This window comes from Marmota monax, unplaced genomic scaffold (genome assembly GCF_021218885.2).
Source record: "Marmota monax isolate L192 unplaced genomic scaffold, Marmota_monax_Labrador192_F-V1.1 WCK01_AAM20220418_F8-fsc00126, whole genome shotgun sequence".
Classification (NCBI taxonomy): Eukaryota; Metazoa; Chordata; class Mammalia; order Rodentia; family Sciuridae; genus Marmota; species Marmota monax.
The window spans coordinates 5,461,451-5,482,328 of NW_026695245.1; the positions used below are offsets into that span (position 1 = coordinate 5,461,451).

The following is a 20,878-nucleotide window of genomic DNA, read 5'->3' on the forward strand; positions in this document are numbered from 1 at the left end:
CCAATAAAAAAAACTTTAAACACTAAAAGCAAATGTTTAAAATTAGTATTAAATACTTTTTTCTTTTTTTCCCAAAACCAAAAGAAATTTTATTGTGAATGAGATGATATTATAGGATAGTGGATATGTCCTTGTAAATAACATTACTAGTAAATAAACTGAAATGGAAAGAAGTGAAGAAATAAGTCCTAAGTGTCTACATTTAAATATGAGACAAAATGTCTTCTACCTTGATAAATAATAAAATGCTACTTCTATTTTTTTGTTGTTGCACATGGACACAATGCCTTTATTTTGTTTGTTTATTTTTATGTGGTGCTGAGGTTTGAACCCAGTGCCTCACACATGGTAGGCAAGCGCTCTACCACTGAGCCATAACTCCAGCCCGACTTCTATCTTACTTCAGCTGATAACCACTTGCTGATTCTCTGTTAACATAAGGTATGAATACTTGAGTCAACTTTGAGACTCTTAATTTGCACTTTAATTAACACTGTTCTGAACAAAAGACTATGAAATGCTTTTAAAATCTCAAATGTGAAGATATTTAAAATCATATTTTTACTATTTTTCTTTGACTTAACTGCATGGTGGTAAAAGAAACTGACCTCATTAAAAGAAATTATTTGGTATTTACAGATTCTTGATTTAGTGCCTAAAACACAGTCCAACTTTTATAAACGATTCATGAGTGCTTAAGAATGATTATTCTGGGGCTCTGGATGTGGCTCAAGTGGTAGTATGCTCGCCTGGTATGCGTGGGGCACTGGGTTCGATCCTCAGCACCACATAAAAATAAGATAAAGATATTGTATCCACCTAAAACTAAAAAATAAACATTAAAAAAAAAAAGAATGATTATTCTGTAATAGGTGCAGAATTGTACATGTTCACTCCATCAAGCTTGTTATTTATCATTAAAATTTTCTATATATCAAAAAAAAAAAGAAAACGAACTCTGACCCATATGTCATATTATATGTAAAAATTAACTCAAGGGCTGGAGTTGTAGCTCAGTGGTAGGGCACTTGTCCAGCAAGTGTGAGGCACTGGGTTCGATTCTTAGCACCCATATAAGTAAGTGAATAAACTAAAGGTCCATCAACATCTTAAAAAAGTATTTAAAAAAAAAAATAACATGTGGCTCAAGCAATAGGGCGCTCGCCTGGCATGCACGGGGCACTGGATTCGATCCTCAGCACCACATAAAAATAAAATAAAGATGTTGTGTCCACTGAAAAATAAAAAATAAATATTAAAAAATTTTCTCTCTCTGTCTTTAAAAAAAAAAATTAACTCAAATGAACCATAGACTGAACTATATAACAGCTAAAACTTTATAAAGTTCTATGAAACAAGAGAAAACCTTAGTGATCTTGGGTTCAGCAAAGATTTCTCAGAAAGGACATAAAAGCACAAATAAAAGAAGGGGATAAAACTAGATTTCACCCAAATTAAGAACCTGTGCTCTGCCATAAAGACTGTTTAAAGCCAGGCTCAGTATTAAGCCTGCCTGTAATCCCTGCTTCTCAGGAAGCTGAGACAGACAGATGATCACAAATTCAACCTGGGCAACTACTGAGACACCATCTCAAAAAAAACCAAAAAACAACCCTATTAAAAGAAGGAAAAGACAAGACATACACACACACACACACACACACACACACACACTCCTTGTTTCTTGCATGTCATACCCTGCACTATCCCAAGACTCAACTTGGCAAGAAGGCCATTAATAGATGTGGCCCCTTGACCTTGAATCCAAACCATTTAGATCCAGATAAAGATCTTGAGAAAACCGTGGATTAAATGGAGTCTTACTTCTTAGAGCTAAGAAGAATGGAATAACCTAAGTTTGTGAAAAGGTGGAAAAAATTAAACATTCACCTTGGTTGCCCTCTGTTTGAGAAGAAAATAGTTATGGATTCATCAGAAGTAATTATATACTCAACTGATGCATTTCCACCCGTGGTTTAGCTACACTTTTTATAACTGCACTCTTCAATGGCTGACAACTTCTGAATATGCTAATTATATGCATAATTCTTGAAAAGTTTTTTTATATTTTCCTTTGGTGGTACTGGGGATTGAACCCAGGGCCTCACACATGGGAGACAAGTGTTCCACCACTGAGCTAAATCCCCAGTCCTTAACAAGTATTTCTGAACATTACTGACTAAGCTATCATTTCTATACAAAAAATTTACAAAAGTATTGTGTCAATTGCTATGACAGAGAGAAGGAAGGGAGGGAGGGAGGGAGGGAGGGAGGGAGGGAGGGAAGAAGCCATTGACAGGGAGAAAATACTTACTCATCACATATATGATAAAGAATTTGTAATCAGATTATATAAAGAACTCTTGAAACATTAACAACTAAACAGACTCAATGGTTAAAAAAAAAACTTGGCTAACATAAAAGAGGTCCTGGGTTTGAGCCTCAACACCACAAACAAAACAACAAAAAGAGCTCAACAAAATAATTAAAAAGAGATCTGAGAAGACATTTCACCAAATATATGTGGTGACAAGCATATGAAAGGATACTCAGTATCAGTAATCATTAGGGAGATTCAAATCAAAACCATAAGATGAGGGCTGGGGTTGTGGCTCAGCAGTAGAGCACTTGCTTATCACATGCATGGCCCTGGGTTCAATCCTTAGCACCACATAAAAATAAAGATATTGTGTCCAACTACAATTAAAAAATAAATATTAATAAAAAAAAGACGACACCATTCCATGCCTATTTGAAAGGCTGTAAACTAAAAAAGAAGAACTGAACAACTTTTCGTAAGAATGTGGAGGCAACTTAGGTAGTACTGACTAGCATTTTGTTCATAAACTAAAATTCCTGTAGTTTACTTGTCTGCACTAGGGATTGAACCTAGGGAAGCTTTACCACCGAGCTACATATCCAGTATTTTTTTTGTTTTTTTGTTTTTTGTTTTTTGTTTTTTTTGGAGACAGGGTCTTGCTTAATTGCCCAGGCCTGGAAATTGAGATTCTCTCATCTTAGCTTCCCGAGTAGCTAGGATTACAGGCATGCACCACCATACCCAATCATAAACTAAAGTTCTAAGTATGTAGGTCTGATAAAATATTGTATAAGATACGGATTAGATGAGTAGTAAATAAAAGATCTTGCATTAGAATATGCTTCCATTGATACTAAATGAAAGACTCTTTACTCACTGTGTTTTTTGACGGCTCCCAGGCAGCATCTACCTTCCCCACATCCTGCATATCCTGCAGCTGACGTAGCTGAGACAAAGTGTGATGCCTCAGAGCTTCATGCAAAGGAGTATCTCCATCCTTATCCTGAATATCTAGTTTGGCACCTGCACGAACCAAAAGCTAAAAGAGAAAAAGATATCTCAAGTTAATAACATGTTCACACCCATAAGAAACTTCTATGTGTTTAAAGTAACAGTGAGAGCACCCTGTACCTACTTGAAGGAGTTACTATTAAGCTAATGATTTTGATGTCTTTGCTTTCTACTATTCTACAGTGTTGTGGTTCCTTACAAAGAATGATGTGCTCTGGTTACTCAAAGAGATTAAAGTGGAGAAGAAAACAGAAAGAAATGAGAATCAATATGCAGCTCAATTTATCTACTCTGAAAATGAAAACTGGGGTAAATTTAGGACTTTGTTTTCTACTTTTAATTTTAGATGTTAAGTAATTTTAAGCTCTTAGGGAAAAAATCATACTGTTCAAAATTTTTTTATTATTTAAACAAAGAAGTATTCTCTTTGGTCAATTTTCTTCAAATGTATCCTCATGAGGCAAGTTCAAATATCGTGGAAGATAAATGAAGATATTTTGGCAAAAGGATTTCAAAAAATAAATGTGAAACAGTGTTTGCTAAAATACAACCTTTTAGATAAAATGCATAGCAGACATATTTCAATAAATGACTTAAGCAATAGATACGTTTATTTAAGATTCTGCTTACAGTACTCTAATAATTTTCCTATCCTTTCTACAAATAACATCAGTGAGATATTTAGAAAAATACCATCTGTAGAAATCAATCTCAAGCATACGTCTTACTTGTCTATGTTCCAATATTTCTCAAATTTGAAAAATCATCAGAAGTACCTGGGTAATTTTTAAACTAGGGATTTTTTCCATCAGAATCCTAAAGGTTCTGATTTGTTTGTTCTGAGGTAAGGCCCAAGAATTACTTTTCTAGAGCCAGCTAGGGTGGCACACACCTATAATCCCAGCAACTCAGGGGGCTGAGGCAGGAGGATCACAGGTTCAAGACCAGCCTGAGACCCAGCCTCAAAACAAGTAAGTAAATAAAAAGGGCTGGGGGTGTGTCTCAGCAATAGAGAAACTCTGGGTTTAATCCCCAGTACTAAAAATAATAAAATTTCCTACCATCAAGTTCCCAGGTGATACTGATGCTGCTGCTTCAGCCTCCAAACTTGAAGAACCACTGCGCTACAAAAATATTTAAACCAATACTCTTCCAACTCTTTTTTTTTTTTTTTTGAATCATCAGATTAGTAAAATAAAAAATACATCTCAGCTGTTTTGGAATTTATAGCAGCAAATGTCCAGCTGAAGCTATTCATTTGTATTTTACTCTGTTATACATATTAAAAGGGAATATACTTTTTAAAACTAATTTACATGTTACACTGAAATTTTCTCATTTAATATTCTGCGAATTCAGAAATTTAACAGGATGATAGACTTTGAACTTAGAATTTTGCTAGAAATTACCCAAATGACGCAAGATATTACCCTAAAATTTTGTGACAGACTATGCATTTTGGGATGTGGGGGGAACACTCTGGGGCAGTCAACCACGAACCACATCCCCAGTCCTATTTTGTATTTTATTTAGAGACAGCGTCTCACTGAGTTGCTTAGCGCCTCACTTTTGCTACAGTTGGCTTTGAACTCATGATCCTTCTATCTCATCCTCCCAAGCCACTGGGATTACAAGTGTGTGCCACCACACCCAGCCCATTTTTGAGAAGTTTAACACTATATCATTTCAATTTTCAAGAAGTTCTAAAACTCTGGATAAAAAGGGGCTGGGATTGTGGCTCAGTGGTAGAGCAGGTTGCCTAGCATGTAGGAGACACTGGGTTTGATCCTCAGCATTACATACAAAAATAAATAAAATAAAGTTATTTATTTTTAAAAAATCTGTAAGCCAATATTTATGTCAATAAATACTTTACCCTAACAATTTGGGTGTGTTGTCGCTCAACAGCAAGGTGTAGGGCAGTTTGTTGGTTCACATTCTGGATATCTAGGTTTGCATTACCCTGAAGAACAACAAAAAATTTTAGGCGGTTATATTTTGACAACAGTAAAGAACAGTTAATTAATTATTCATAAGAAATAAACAACACTGGATACTGCTGACCATCTTCTCCTTCAAAGCTAAAATGATATTATTCTTATAGGATAACAGGTCCTGTTACTATAGGGAAAATGGATGGGGCAATAAATTTCTAAAGTAGAATAACAAGTTTAAAACATTCTTTTTTCTATTATAGTGATTCCATCCAAGAACACAGGGCAAAGCATAGTAGAGGTCAAACAAAACTCTCTTTCAATCTCCATTATACAGCGACAGAAACGATCAACTCCTCTGAACTGTAAAGACTTCTGAAGCTACTGAGTTTTGATAGTGGCTTTAGATTTACTCTAATGACCTGATAAGTTCAATTGTTCTTGTTACATAATTGAGCTCTTCCACATTCTATGAAAAGAAACTTTGCTTGAGATGAGAAGATGATGATATTTAATTAGTACATTAAAAAAAAAAAAGGTACTAAACAGAGAGCAGGAAGTCCTATCCAGTATCCTACAGGACTTTTAAGAGAACAGGTATTGACTAATGAGAACAAAGGACTACATAAAGCACAGCTGAAGCCTAAGCATAAGGAAAAGGACCTGAGGAGCAAAGCAACTGAACTTGTGAGTCAGGGGGCCTTGGTTCAAGCTCTGTCATTTATGTGAACTTCAGCAAGCATTACACCATTTCATACCTATTTCTCAGTTCTAAGATGGCAACCACAACTTACTTCATGGCGTTTATGTAAAGATTAAGAAAGTTAACATGTAAAACTGCCTAAACACAATATCTAGTATAATAAAAAAAATTAAGAAAAGAGCTAGAGGTTCGGGATATAAGTCAGTGGTAGAACACTTGCTTAGCAAATGCAAAGTCCTAGGTTTGATTCTTGACACCACATAAATAAAAAGAGTAAAATATTCAGAAGATATTGCTCTGTTTCAGTCTTAAAACTATTTATGCTCTCTGATGACAACTTTAATAGCCACCTATGCCTTTGCTTGCAGTATCAAGTAGAGTTGATACTCCAGTAACACTGCATCATATTTTTAAAGATGGGAGTTCCTTCTTTGTTCTTATTATAATATTTGTTTCTTGGCATATGGTCCTGAGGTACTTGATCTTATCATGTCTGTTTTCATATAAATGTGAACAACGGGGGATTTTCTTTTGAAGTTTCCTGAGTTTCTCTAACATTTAGATTTTGCTATTCTGGTAGGATGGAGCTATTCTGAATAAAGCTGCTATGTACATTTAATACAAGTATTTGTGTGGAAATGTCTCTTCTTGGGTACAACCCTAGTAGTGAGGATGCTAGGTCATATAGTGAATACACGTTATCTTTGTAAGAATTCACCAAGTTGTTTTTCAAAGTGGTTGCTTTAAAAAACACCAGCAATATATATGAATTCTAATTACTCCACATTCTAATCAACACTTGGTTTAGCTGAACGTTCTAATTTTAGCCATTCTAGTGGTTGTAATTTCTGTCTCCCTAATGACCAATCACACTTTCATATGTTTGTGTGCTAACTGATATCTCCTTTGGTAAAGTAAGTGTTTATATCTTTTGCCTGTTTTACACAGATATTCATCCTTTTATACTTAAATTGTAAAAGTTCTTTATATAACCAGGATACTGGTCCTTCATCAGAAATATACTTTGTAAATAGTTTTCCCTAGTGTAGCTTTCCTGATATTATCTTAATGAGACAAAGTTTAATTTTTTTATGAGGTCCAATTCATTCTTTTTTTTTTTTTTTTGCCTTTAGGATTATGTTTTCCTGACTCCTTAAGAATTCTGTTTACCTCCAAATCAGAAGACATTGTCCTATGTTCTCCTATAAAGTTTTATGCTTTAAGCTTTTAGTCAGGTATACGACCCATTTAATTTTTGTATAAGGCATAAGGTAAAAAAAATCAAAGATTTTTTTTTTGGGGGGGTGGTTTTTTGTTTCTGTTGGTCTAGCAATACCTATTTTCCCCTAATACCACTTTTGAGAATCTATTTTTTCCATTACTTTGGCACTTCAATCAAAAATTAACTGACCATATATGCGATTTTACTTATGTAATCTCTGTTCTTTTGATCTACATAACTATCTTTATAGAAAATACTAAGAAATCTATAAAGAATAATCTACTAAAACTAATAAATAAATTTAACCGAAGTCACACAATATGTAAGTAAAATATAAAAGGCAATTATATTTATATATATCCTGTTATGCTTTAGATATTAGATGTCCTCTAAAAACTCATGAGTGACACTACGCAAGAAGATTTAGAGATGAAATGACTGGTTATGAGAGCCTTAACTCAATAAGTGATTTAATCCCCTGATAGGGATTAATTGAGTGGTAACTGAAAGCAGATAGGGTGTGGCTGGAGGTGGTAGGTCACTGAGGGCATGACTTTGTGATATATACTTTTGTCCCTGGTGAGTGGAGTCTCTTTATTTCTACTTCCTGGTGTCATGTTCCCAGCTGCTTTCCTCGGCCACACACTTCTGCCATGATGTTCTGCCTCATCTAAGGTCCTGAGGAATGGAGTCAGTCATCAATGGACTGAGACCTCTGAAACCATCAGCCCCAAATTGAACTTTTCCTCCTCTTTGTTCTTGTCAGGTCTTTTGGTCATAGCAGCAAAAAAGCTAACTAAAACACTAGCAATATACAATTAAAAACTGAAATTTAAAACCAATTCAAGGGCTGGGGTTGTGGCTCAGCAGCAGAGCGCTTGCCTTGCCTGTGCAAGGCCCTGGGTTTGATCCTCAGCACCACATAAAAATAAATAAATATAATAAAGATACTGTATCCAACTACATATATTTAAAAATATACACTTAAAAAATTACATATATTTAAAAAATAAATATTAAAAAAAACAATTCAATAAACAGAGGTATGAAAAATTGTTCTATATGTGTAATAAGAATTGTGATGCATTCCGCTGTCATGTATTTAAAAAATAAAACCAATTAAAAAATAGATAAAATTTAAAAATAAAAAACAAAACCAGCAAATAAAAAAAAATTCAATTTACAACAACATTCAAAAAAAGCGATCTAAAACCAAATCTAATTGTGCAAGAACAAACTCCCAACAGATTTTGGGGGGGGGTGTGTACTAGGGATTCAACTCAGGGGCACTTGACCATTAAGCCACATCCCCAACCCTACTTTGTTTTTTTTTTTTTTTTATTTACAGACAGAATCTCACTGAGTTGCTTAGTGCCTTGATTTTTGCTGAGGCTAGCTTTTGAACATGACCCTCCTGCCTCAGCCTCCTGAGCTGCTGGGACCAACAGATATTTTTAATAGAGACTAATAAGCTGTGTATAGCCTTACTGCCCTAAATATGCCCAATCTTGTCTTATCTCAGAAGCTAATCAGGCCTGGGCTTTGTTAATACTTTGATGGGAAACTAATAAGTTGATTCTAAAATTTGTATGAAAATGCAAAAGACAGATGTTTTCAAGATATTCTAAGAAAGAAGAAAAAAGTTGGCAGGATTTAGTCTACTTGACTTCAAAACTTAGTATAAAGTAACAATAACCAAGGCAGTGTGATACTGGCATAAGGACAGTCATTTAGACCTCAATAAAAAGGAATTATCACAATTAACAAAGATAACAGTAATTTTAATAGTAAAGGCTTAAAATGGCAGGGGGTAAAAGTAATAACTTTTGAACTATTTAAATTTCTGTAGTTTGGGGATGTTTATTTTATAATCCGATACTTAATTACACATAACATACTATTTATGAAGTTGTACTATTTCATTTAAGTAGACAGTAAGTTCCTTGAGGTCCGGAACCATAGATAATGCTTTGGTAATTTTAGTGTGTCTATATGGCATGTTTTCTTAGGGCACTTAAAGACTGTGCTAAATATACTGAAACATTTATAATAAATCAGTTCCCCCTAAAATTCAATCTCATAAAAATGTAGAATTATCTTATTTCAGAGATAAATGAATGACTAAGATGAGTTTATGCTACTATCCAACCACAAATTCTAAAGGTTCACAAGCAGTTGTGAACTGAATTCATCAATGAACAGGAATGTTCCAAAATTGTAAAAAATATTATTGAACTGCTTTCCCTACCTGATGTACCAACAGCTCAGCCACTTCTACGTGATTATTAAGGGCAGCCAGATGCAAGGCAGTATAACCATCATCTTTCTTCTCATCCACAATCCATGGTCTTGGTAATTTTGAGAGTAAAACACGCATTGCACTGAAAGTCAAATGCACATTTTTATATTTACATAATTTGATATTTTTACTTTCTTTACAAAAAAGCTTTTGAAATCAAATAGATCCTTTTTAAAGAAAATTTTATCCTTAGAAATAAATATAAATCCAAGTATTCTAATTCTCCAATGTACAGCTTTTTGTTATTTTGAGAGGCAAATAATCTATCACCATTTGAGGAACACAATTAAAATAGAATGGAAGTGCTACAAATTGGAAGCCAATTTCAATAGCATCTACTAATGAAAGCGTTAATAAAGAACGGGGAGGCCAGACATAGTGGTGCATGTCTATAATGCCACCTACTAGGGTGGGGGTGCCAAGGCAGAAGGATGTTACATACAAACAGGATGAAGATGCAGAACAATCATGTATACACAGACCAATCCACAAGGCTGTGTAGATGGAATGGTGAGAATTAAGGGATCTACCATTACACATACACACACATCCCCACCCCTACATTTAAAAACTAGTTATCAGGAAAAGACTTAGAGAAGAAACTATAAGCCTCTAAAATAATGAGATGAGAATCTCAAATGGTTCAAGATATGTTTCTTTAATGGCAGTAGTCTATAAATCCCATGTAGGAAATTCAAAAAGTCTTGAGTATAGGCTTTGATGGATCCAAGAACCTCTAAAGTTGAACTCAAACAGGTTCAACTCAAAGAGCTTTATCAGATTTTTAAGCAAGTTTGTGACCCAAAGTATATTGAGTATAATAGTTTAAAGACCCCCTTCTGCGGCTATTACTAAGTTATAACCCACTGTTAGACTTTTGGAAAGCTATGTACTCTCCTCCAGAGAAACACACATCAAAATTTTTACCTACAATTTTGAGTGAGTCAAAAAACACTTAAATTCCTTTACTCTGACTCAGATTCTGAATGGGGAAAAATTAGTGATAGCACATTATACTACTGAATGTCTGAATAATCATGATGCTAATTCCACATATTATCTATTACCCTACATATCTGACCATTCAAGAAACAGAACATATAGGAGTTTAAATCAGGTGAAGAAAATTTTTTTAAAAAACACAATGTGAAGCCGGGCGTGGTGGCACACCCCTGTAATTCCAGTGGCTTGGGAGGCTGAGGCAGGAGAATCCTGAGTTCAAAGCCAGCCTCAGCAAAAGCAAGGCGCTAAGCAACTCAGGGAGACCCTGTCTCTAAATAAAATACAAATAGAGCTGGGGATGTGGCTCAGTGGTCAAGTGTCCCTGAATTCAATCCCTGGTATGGTACCTACCAACCCAAAACACAATGTGATCATTAAAAAATAATGTAAATGCTTGCTATTGATTTAAACAAAAACTGTGATATAACTATGTTGAGAGGAAAGGTAGTAATGGAGGGTGTTAATAGTTTTAAATCTTTTCCACAACAAGAAATCACTAGATAATGTCTGTATTTGATAAATTAAGAAACTGCAGGATGAGCTGCAAGTTATTGGTGAGGACAGGCATAAGAGGGATGAAACAGAATACAGTTCTTTTTCATTATAAGCCTTATAGTACTATGATTTAACCATGCACATATTTTAGTTAAATGAAAAACTTTTGGGGGCAACATTTGTTGGTTCCCCTCTCACCCTGCAGGAGTTCTGTCTCCTTTCTTTTTACTTGAATAAATCCTACTTTTTTATGGGAAGGAAGGAAGGAAAGAAGGGAGGGAGGGAGGGAGGGAAAGGAGGGGAGGGGAAGAAGGGGAAGGGAGGAAGATAGAAGGGAGAGGTGGAGAGGGAGGCAAGAGACAGAGAAACGGAGGGAAGGAGAAAAGGAAATATTTGGTAATCAAAATACTAAGATAAAATTTGGCCCTACTATATTAAAATATTTTAAATTTGTATATTCCTTTAAGCCAAATGCACAAATGTTATGTAAGAAGTTATAAATGATAAAAGTATGTGGTTTCTGCCAACTTCACCAAGTTTTTTTTCTTTGAATCACATAACCTGAATAGGTACTCCGGAGAAGATGGTTTATGAAATCACATTTCCCATTGTCTTCCACTTTAGTTTTAGAGTGTATATCCTCTTATTGCACTACCAATGTCTCAAAGGAAGGAAAGGGGAAGAATTTCTCCTCTAGACACAAGCTGTCTGCTGCGACTTGTTCTTCTGGTCTTGCATTTCATAGTAAAGTTGCATCCCTCAGAAAGAAGAACAAATGGCTCAGAAAATTACCAAGGCAGTCAGCCAGTTATAAAGATGTTCTCCCAGAAACCTATTGCCTCTCTACTTTCTTCTTAGTGTGTATCTTGAATTGTCAGAACAATGGGAAAACGGTAATTGCAGGTTATGACTGGAAGTGATGAAAATTAACCTACTCCCTTCTAGATCACATTCTATAAAATAAAATCTTAATATTAAAACTCAAAGTTCATATTTTCAGAGGGCAAATTTTCATTTCATAATATACTGTACTAACTAATCTCACTCAAATGTTGAAAATTATGTTAAAAAAGTAACCATAATTAAAATATAATCAACCCTCCATATCCATGGGTTCCACATCTGAGAGTTTATCCAACCTCCAGATCAAAAGTACGGGGGGAAAATACACTGGATCTATCCTGAACATATACAACATTTTGGGTCATTATTCACTAAGGAATACTGTGTAGCAACTAGTAATCTAGAGATGATTAAAGTATACAGTAACTTAGGTTGTATGCAAATACTACGCCCTTTTATATAAGGAACTTGAGCATCCACAGATTTTGGTACCCAACGAAGTCCACAGAGGATGACTGTCCCATCTTTGTGGTGGCACATACCCACAATTCCAGCAACTCAGGATGCGAGGCAGAAAGATCACAAATTCAAGACCATCCTCAGCAACTTAATGAAACCCTGTCTCAAAAAATTAAAAAGAACTAGGGATGTAGCTTAGTAGTAAAGTGCCCCTGGGTTCAACCCTCCAGTACCACAAAAGAAAAAAAAAAAGTGTTACACTGGCAAATGAGATGCATAAATCAGACAACAGTTAAGTAAATAAAACATGCAGATAACAACTAGAGAAAAGATACTTGTAGGAAAGATCCAGAAGTCTAATTTGGCTAAAAATCAAGTCACCAGGGGCTGGGATTGTAGCTCAGTGGTTCAATCCCCAGCACCACATAAAAATAAAAAAATAAATAAATAAATAAAGGTCCATCTACAACTAAAAATATTTTTAAAAAATCAGGTCACCAAAATGGAACTACAATTGAACAGATGAAAAATACATCTTTCTCTGGAAAACAATAATTGGTTAAGAAAGAAAAAAGAAAATAGTTTGTGCAAAGCCTTGAGAAAGAATGAGAAAAGTGTATCCCCAGAATTATTCAGAGAATGTCTCCTGATAAGCCCTATTTACCCTGTAGCAGAAAGTTTACCAGCATATGTAAAATTACCAAAGTTTAATGGTACTATATTAAAATCATATAACTATCTTTCTCACCAATCAATTATCAATTTTAATTTAGCTTCTCATAGATGTTTGTCCTACCAGCAAGGGTGACGGGGGCGGGGGACCTAATAATCAGGTATTGAGTAGTAATCCACTTGGCAATAACATTTCTTTTATGACTTAACACATTCACCTCTTACAAGTTTAATTACTGTCAGTCAGTCATCTGAATTCCAATTCTGGACCTATAGAGCTGATGCCAAAAACTTGGCCCTATTGAAGCCCTAACTATGTGTATGTGTGTGTGTGTGTGTGCATGTGTATGTATGTATGTGTGTATATATATATATATATCTTTATATATGCATATATATTATATATAGTCTCACCCATACATTTCTAGCTTATATTTCTAACTGCAAATTTCATAATTCATATCTAATACCAAAAACTTCTACAGAAATCTCTATAAAATACCATAAGTTTGGGGAGGGAGGGAGGGAGGGTTGGAGAGTGATACTGGTCAAATTATATTGCTATATATTGTGTGCACATACAAATATGTTAACTACAAATCTCATCATGATGTACAACTATAATGCACCAATAAAAATGTGGGGAAAGGAGCTGGGGTTGTGGCTCAGTGATAGAGCGCTCACTTCATATATGTGGGACCCGGGGTTCGATCCTCAGCACCACATAAAAATAAATAAGTGAAATAAAAAAACGTGGGAAAAATAGCAAAAAAAAAAAATACTGTAAGATTGTTTTAAGAATAAGTTTATGTAGGTGACAATGTTTCAGTTGCAGGGTCTGCAACTGTATAATCTATAATCTATAGTATAATCTATATAATATAAACTATATATCTGTATATAATATATAATATATAACTGTATAATAGTATTACAATTCTAAGTTTATAGACGTACAACCTGTACAACATAAACTCCTTTTTCCCCCTCTTCCTTCCAATGTTCTCTCTATATTTTCGATATTGATTTACATCCTCCCCACTTTTTTTAAGCCATTTAATCAGCCACCCTAGTCACAAACTTGGGAATCATCTTAGACACTTTTCTCCCTTCTTTTTTTTTTTAATTTTTTTTTTATTTTTAATTTTTTATTGTTGGTTGTTCAAAACATTACAAATTTCTTGACATATCATATTCCACACTTTGATTCAAGTGGGTTATGAACTCCCACCTTCACCCCATACACAGATTGCAGAATCACATCAGTTACACATCCATTGATTTACATATTGCCATACTAGTGTCTGTTGTGCTCCGCTGCCTTTCCCATCATCCACCCTCCCCCCTCCCCACCGCTCCCCTCCCCTCCCCTCCTCTCTCTCTACCCCCTCCACTGTATAACCCTGAGGGTCTCCTTCCATTACCATGCAATTTCCCTTCTCTCTCCCTTTCCCTCCCACCTCTCATCCCTGTTAAATGTTAATCTTCTTCTCCTGCTCTTCGTCCCTACTCTGATCTTAGTTACTCTCCTTATATCAAAGAAGACATTTGGCATTTGTTTTTTAGGGATTGGCTAGCTTCACTTAGCATAATCTGCTCTAATGCCATCCATTTCCCTGTAAATTCTATGATTTTGTCATTTTTTAATGCAGAGTAATACTCCATTGTGTATAAATGCCACATTTTTTTTTATCCATTCGTCTATTGAAGGGCATCTAGGTTGGTTCCACAGTCTTGCTATTGTGAACTGTGCTGCTATGAACATCGATGTAGCAGTGTCCCTGTAGCATGCTCTTTTTAGGTCTTTAGGGAATAGACCAAGAAGGGGAATAGCTGGGTCAAATGGTGGCTCCATTCCCAGCTTTCCAAGAAATCTCCCTTCTTACTTCCACAATTTGCCCTGATGATTTTCCAGTTTAAACTAAAAATATTCTTCCCCAAGGCCACTGACATTTTTTATTTATCAATTTTTTGGTACTTAGGGATTGAACCGGGGTATTTTAATACTGAGGTACTTTCTCAGCCACACAAGCCCCCCCACTTTTTTTTCCTTTTCATTTTAAGACAAGTTCTCACTCAGTTGCCCCAATAGGCCCCAAATTTGCAATCCTCCTGCCTCAGCCTTCCAACTAGCTGGGGTTACAGATCCCTGTATGTGGCCGACATTCTTTAGACAGGCCATCTTATTCTTCCTCTGGATAAGGATAGTAAATCCTTGTTAACGGAAGCTCATTTCATCAGACCAATCCAGAAGGCTGTGTAGATGGAATGGTGGAAACTAACCTTCACACATACACACACATCCCCATCCCTACATTTAAAAACTGGTATCAGGAGAAGACAGAACATGAATTATATCTGAATTTTCATGGGGTTTCACTGTAATATAGGCCATCCTTGTCCTTTCTCTGGACACTTATCCTCTATACCATCCCCACACAAATGTTACCATTTCTCAATTTTTGCAAAAGAAAAAAAAAAAGGCTGCTTAAAAAGTAAATCTTTTTAAAATATGACTGACACTGATAAAAATTTATTCTAAAATATGCTTTTCTGCTTTAATATATTTTTGTGTGTGTGGTAATGAGGATTAAACCCAGGGGCATTCTACCACTAAGTTATACTCCTGGTCTTTTATTTTTATCTTACTTTGAGACATGGTCTTGTTAAGGTGCCCAGGCTGTCCTTGAACTTTCGATCCTCCTGCCTCAGCCTAATGAGTAGCTGGAGTTTCAGGCATGCACCACACTGCCCAGTTTAAAAAAAAATTATATATATATATATATATATATATATATATATATATATAATTTTATATATATATATAGAGAGAGAGAGAGAGATACACACACATATATATTTGTATTTATATTTATATAAATTTTTATTTATTTATTTATTTTAATGTGGAATATTTGTTTTTGAAAACAATTATAGTAAAATCAATTTTTGGTTTACTGGTATAAGTTGTGGAGAAATGTTGCAGACAGTCCCCAAGCAAAACTAATGCAATGGTACTATAAATAGTCAATAGTAGATGGATTCCAGGATATATAAGGAACTCAAAAATCCTAACACCAACAAGAAAAAAAAAAAAAACCCAATCAATAAATGGGATAAGGAACTGAACAGACACTTTACAGAATAAGAAATACAATCAGTCAACAAATACATTAAAAACACGTTCAACATCTCTAGCAATTAGAGAAATACAAATTAAAATTACATTGAGATTTCATCTCACTCCAGTCAGAATGGTAATTATAAAGAATACAAGCAACAATAAATGTTGGAAAGGTTGAGGGGAAAAAACATACACTCATACACTGCTGGTGGGACTGCAAATTTGTTCTACTATGGAAAGCAGTATGGAGATTTCTCAGAAAACTTGGAATGGAACCACTATTTGGCCCAGTTATCCCATTCCTTGGTTTATACCCAAAGGACTTAAAATCAGCATACTACAGTAACACAACCATCAATGTTTATAGCAGCTCAATTCACAACAGTTAAGTTATGGAACCAACCCAGGTGCCCTTCAACAGATGAATGGATAAAGAAATGTGGTATATATACATAAGGGAATATTACTCAGTCATAAGGAAGAATGAAATTATGGCATTTTCTGGTAAGTGGACAGAGCTAGAGAATATCATGCTAAGCAAAATAAGCCCATCCCAAAGAACCAAAAGCCGAAGTTTTCTCTGATATGTGGATGCTAACTCACAATAAGGAGGGTGAAGATAGGGAAGAATAGAGGTACTTTGGATTAAAAGGGAATAAAGGTAGGAGAGGGGGTATAGGGATAGGAAAGATAGTACAATGAATCAAACATTATTACCCTATGTGTATATATGATTACATGACCAGTGTGATTCTATATCATGTACAACTACAAGAATGACAAGTTATACTATATTTATGTATGATATATCAAAATGCATTCTACTGTCATGTATAATTATAAGAAATAAAAGAGTAGATGGGTTAATTTCTGTTGTTATTCATTCACTCAGTCTTTCATTAGTTCATTTTTGTGGTGCTACAAATCAAACCCAGGACCTCACTAATGCTAGGCTAGTACTCTACCACTAAACCATACCTCTAGCCCTCTGCGCTTTAAATAAACTTTTTCAGAACAAATTTTAGATTTATAGAAAATTCACTGTATTTAATTTTTTTCTCTGCACTAGACTACAACATATTACAATTGTATCTCCTCAGGTTCCCTTTAGCTCTGACAGTTATTCAGACTTTCCTCGTTTTTGATGACTCTGAGAAGTGTGAGGAATAATAACTGGGCCTTTTCCTTAGAATGTTCCTCAGCTGGAATTTGATAGCTTTTTGATTACACTGGGGGTCTGGGTTCTTGGGAGGAAGGTCACATAAAGTGCCTGTTTATCATATCATAACAAGGTACATACTACCCACATGATATATCACTCTTGATGCTGACCTTGATCACATGGCTGAAGCACTGTTTGTCAGGTTTCTCAACTATAAAGCTACTTTCGTCCCTATTCCTATACCATGCTCTTGACAGGAAGTCATTTTGCCCAGCCCACAATGATGGAATGGGAAGTTATGTTCCACCTCCTTGAGAGTGGAATGTCAACATAAATTATTTAAAATTTTTCTACACTGGAGATTTGGGGTACATTAGTTTCTGTCTCCATTAAGAGACTTTATTTAATAGTCTGTCCTGTTAAGTAATTGAAGTTCTACTGTGAACAACCTGCAGCTCGCTTTTTAAATATTTCATTTTTAGTTGTAGTTGGACACAATATATATTGTATACTGTCTCCTCATCTTAATTACAAATTGATGACACCTCAAAAAATAAACAAAAACAAATAATACAGAACCTAAAAAAAAAAAAAAAAAACAAACACAGCTTATCTTTGGACCCACCTTGCAAACTGAGCTAAGAGAAAGGGAAGCAAAACAGCCCCTGGTTCCCTAACCCTTATGTAATGTCAGCAATTCAAAGCAACCTGCCTCCTTTCTTTCCATAGGTCAGGCATTTTGGGAACACACAATATGTGTGAATCAAGAAGGTCAGGGGCTGGGGTTGTGGCTCAGCGGTAGAGCACTCACATAGCACGTGCGGGCACTGGGTTCAATCCTCAGCACCACATAAAAATAAAAGTATTGTGTCCAACTACAACTAAAAAACAAAATATTTTTAAAAAAAGGCGGGAGGGCTGGGGATGCGGCTCAAGCGGTAGCACGCTCGCCTAGCATGCGTGCAGCCCGGGTTCAATCCTCAGCACCACATACAAACAAAGATGTTGTGTCCACCAAAAACTAAAAAATAAATATTAAAAAATAATTCTCCCTCTCTCTTTAAAAAAAAAAAAAAAAAGACAACTGCAGGTTGTTCACCGTAGAACTTCAGTTACTTAACAGGACAGACTATTATGCTTCAAGCTTAGGTCCACAAAATTACTGGGATAAAGGTATTACTAGCTCAATAAATCAATGATCTTATTAAGCCAACAGACTCTCACCTGTGGAGTGGAATATATGAGATTTGGTAATAGTTTTCTTAATGCTCACTCTTCCTTATTTCCCAATTGGATGTTTTCCAAAAGGTTAAGGACATGGATGTTTTAAAGATAAGATCTTACTACCAGTTAAGCAGGCATTTGTGAATAGTGCCAAAGAAGCATTAAGTTCCGGAACAACTAACAGTGGTGCCTAGCATAATCCCTGGCACATGGTAGTATTCAAACGTTTGCTGAATGATGAACAAATGAGTTCTAAGAAGTAGAGAGGACAAGCAGCTGTCTACATTGGTATGTAGCATTCAAATGGCACTGGGTCAATTTTTAGGGCTTACCATGCTGTCTCTAAAGTCTTTCTTCAAATACAGGCAATATTTAAAAAAACAAAACAAACACAACAGCAACTAAATTGTGAAAGCCTTACAAATTATTATTACTTAATGTAAAAACACATTAGAATAGTATTGTGGCACACATTAGGTGTTCAACAAATGCTTGCTAAGTTAATGAACAATTTCTCGAATAATAGGTAAAGCAGGTTAGTCGAGAATTTACAAAGGAATTTATTAAGAAAGTTGAACAATCACAAATAGTTCTTTTAGCTCTTCTAAAAGCAGGTTTCTATAAAACTAGAATGCATTTCATTCAAAAAAGAATACTCTGCATACCTAGTATGTGAAGCTCAAATTTTGTTGGATAGAACAAATGAAAAAGCAAGCAAATGAACATTCATCTTTCTGAATATGCTACAACAAGGACATTAGTAACATATTATACTTTTGGTTGACTGTTGAGTCCCCAAGAATAGTAATTCTCAAATTCATTTCATTACTACGGATGAGCAGCTGCATGGCATAAAGTGAAGAGCTCCCAGACTGAAGCCAAACTACCTGAGCTCAAATTCTAGTTCTCATCAGAATGGCTAACGACTCGAGCAGATTATTTAATTTCTATGACCCCATTTCTTCGCCTGTAAAATATTAGAAGAATCATAAAACATACCTCCATAGAGTTGTTATGGAAATTAAATGAATTAATATGTATAAAAAATAAGAGTGCCTGGCACACAGTATATGTTTGCTTAAAAAAAATACGTTCACTGCTATGAAATAGCAAAAATGGGATTCTCTAGGAGCCCCCAAAATTAACCTTCTATACACATTGAGGCCTATCATCTCATAATATGTGTAAAATTATTTCAACATCGAGGAAAGCCAGTTCTTTAAAATTGCCAGATATTTACAGAAGCATTTTCCTTATGTCACTATTTTAAAACAACCATGCAAAATAATTAAACTGCTAGGGTATTAAGTGCTAAAGACAAAAAGAATGTCAAGGACATATTTCCCTTTCAGGAGAATGAACTTTGTGACAATTCTTAATTTGTAAAAGAATGTAATTAAGAACCAGGTATGACTAATTTTTCTTGGGCATTTTTAGGCTTGTGAGATTTTAAACTATATCTCCATTGGTTTACTGGATTTGATGTTTTAATATGGTTTTTGCTTTTGATTAAAAATAAGCTTCTATGTTAAAATTTATTGGTACTATGCTATTATAATTTAAAACAGAAGTTTGTTGGTGTTTTTTTGAGACATACAATATACCAAATATACCAAAGTTATAGACAGGTTCATAAATATTATGATAAAGCATGCAATGATCCTACCTAAGTGTTATTTCAGAAAATTAAGTAACCATCACACTGTAAAAGGAGGGGGGGAAAAAACCTTCACATTTGAATATAAAACAGAATTTAATTCATAATAAACTGCATTTTAACACTTCTATGTGTATATTTAGTTTCAATATAAAAATATTACTCGAAAGCTGCCTGGGCCATTTTTCACTAAACACTACCAACAGTTACCTAAAATTAGTTGACACTGTACTCAAAATTTTAAACAGCATTTCCAAGATTTCACTTATATACTACTCTCACTTAATGATCTCTATCATCAATATACAGACTCTGCTTACCATTTCCACATATTTCCCATTCAAATATCATTCAATAAATTTAAAAAGCATGTACAGCAATAACTAGCCCAGAATAAAACCCTAAAAAAATCCCTTCAGGCCTTCAGCCAATATAAAATGTTACCATCCATAACATTTTTACGAAGAAAATTTAGGTTAGAAAATGTATTTTGGCAGCAGAGGGATTTTCTGTCTAAAGACTGTCTTGCTAGTAGCGAGGGTAATTTTTTTCCTTTTTGCTCTGCAGTGCTTCTAAGTATAGTGACAGCCGCATGAGGCTTTCCTAGCCTCAGCGCAAGCTCAGTAAAAATCTGGGAAATGCAAGTGGAAACATGAGAGACCGCTTTATTTGGCAATACTTTAAAAAAAAAAAGGGCAGGACAAATGGCAAAGCAGTGTTTGGACTGCAGGATGAACAATCAATAGGCAGA

General features: G+C 35.0%; 1 protein-coding gene across 1 annotated transcript in view; it reads right to left on the reverse strand.

Annotated features, from left to right (window-relative positions):
- Nucleotides 1–20,878, reverse strand: part of Mib1 (MIB E3 ubiquitin protein ligase 1) — a 129,754-nt gene that overhangs the window by 19,643 nt on the left and 89,233 nt on the right. The window contains exons 13-15 of the mRNA XM_046433889.2: nucleotides 9,439–9,571; nucleotides 5,208–5,294; nucleotides 3,198–3,359 (exon numbers count right to left, since the gene is read on the reverse strand). Coding sequence (XP_046289845.1) covers nucleotides 3,198–3,359; nucleotides 5,208–5,294; nucleotides 9,439–9,571 — 382 coding nt within the window. The remainder of the gene's footprint in view (nucleotides 1–3,197; nucleotides 3,360–5,207; nucleotides 5,295–9,438; nucleotides 9,572–20,878) is intronic.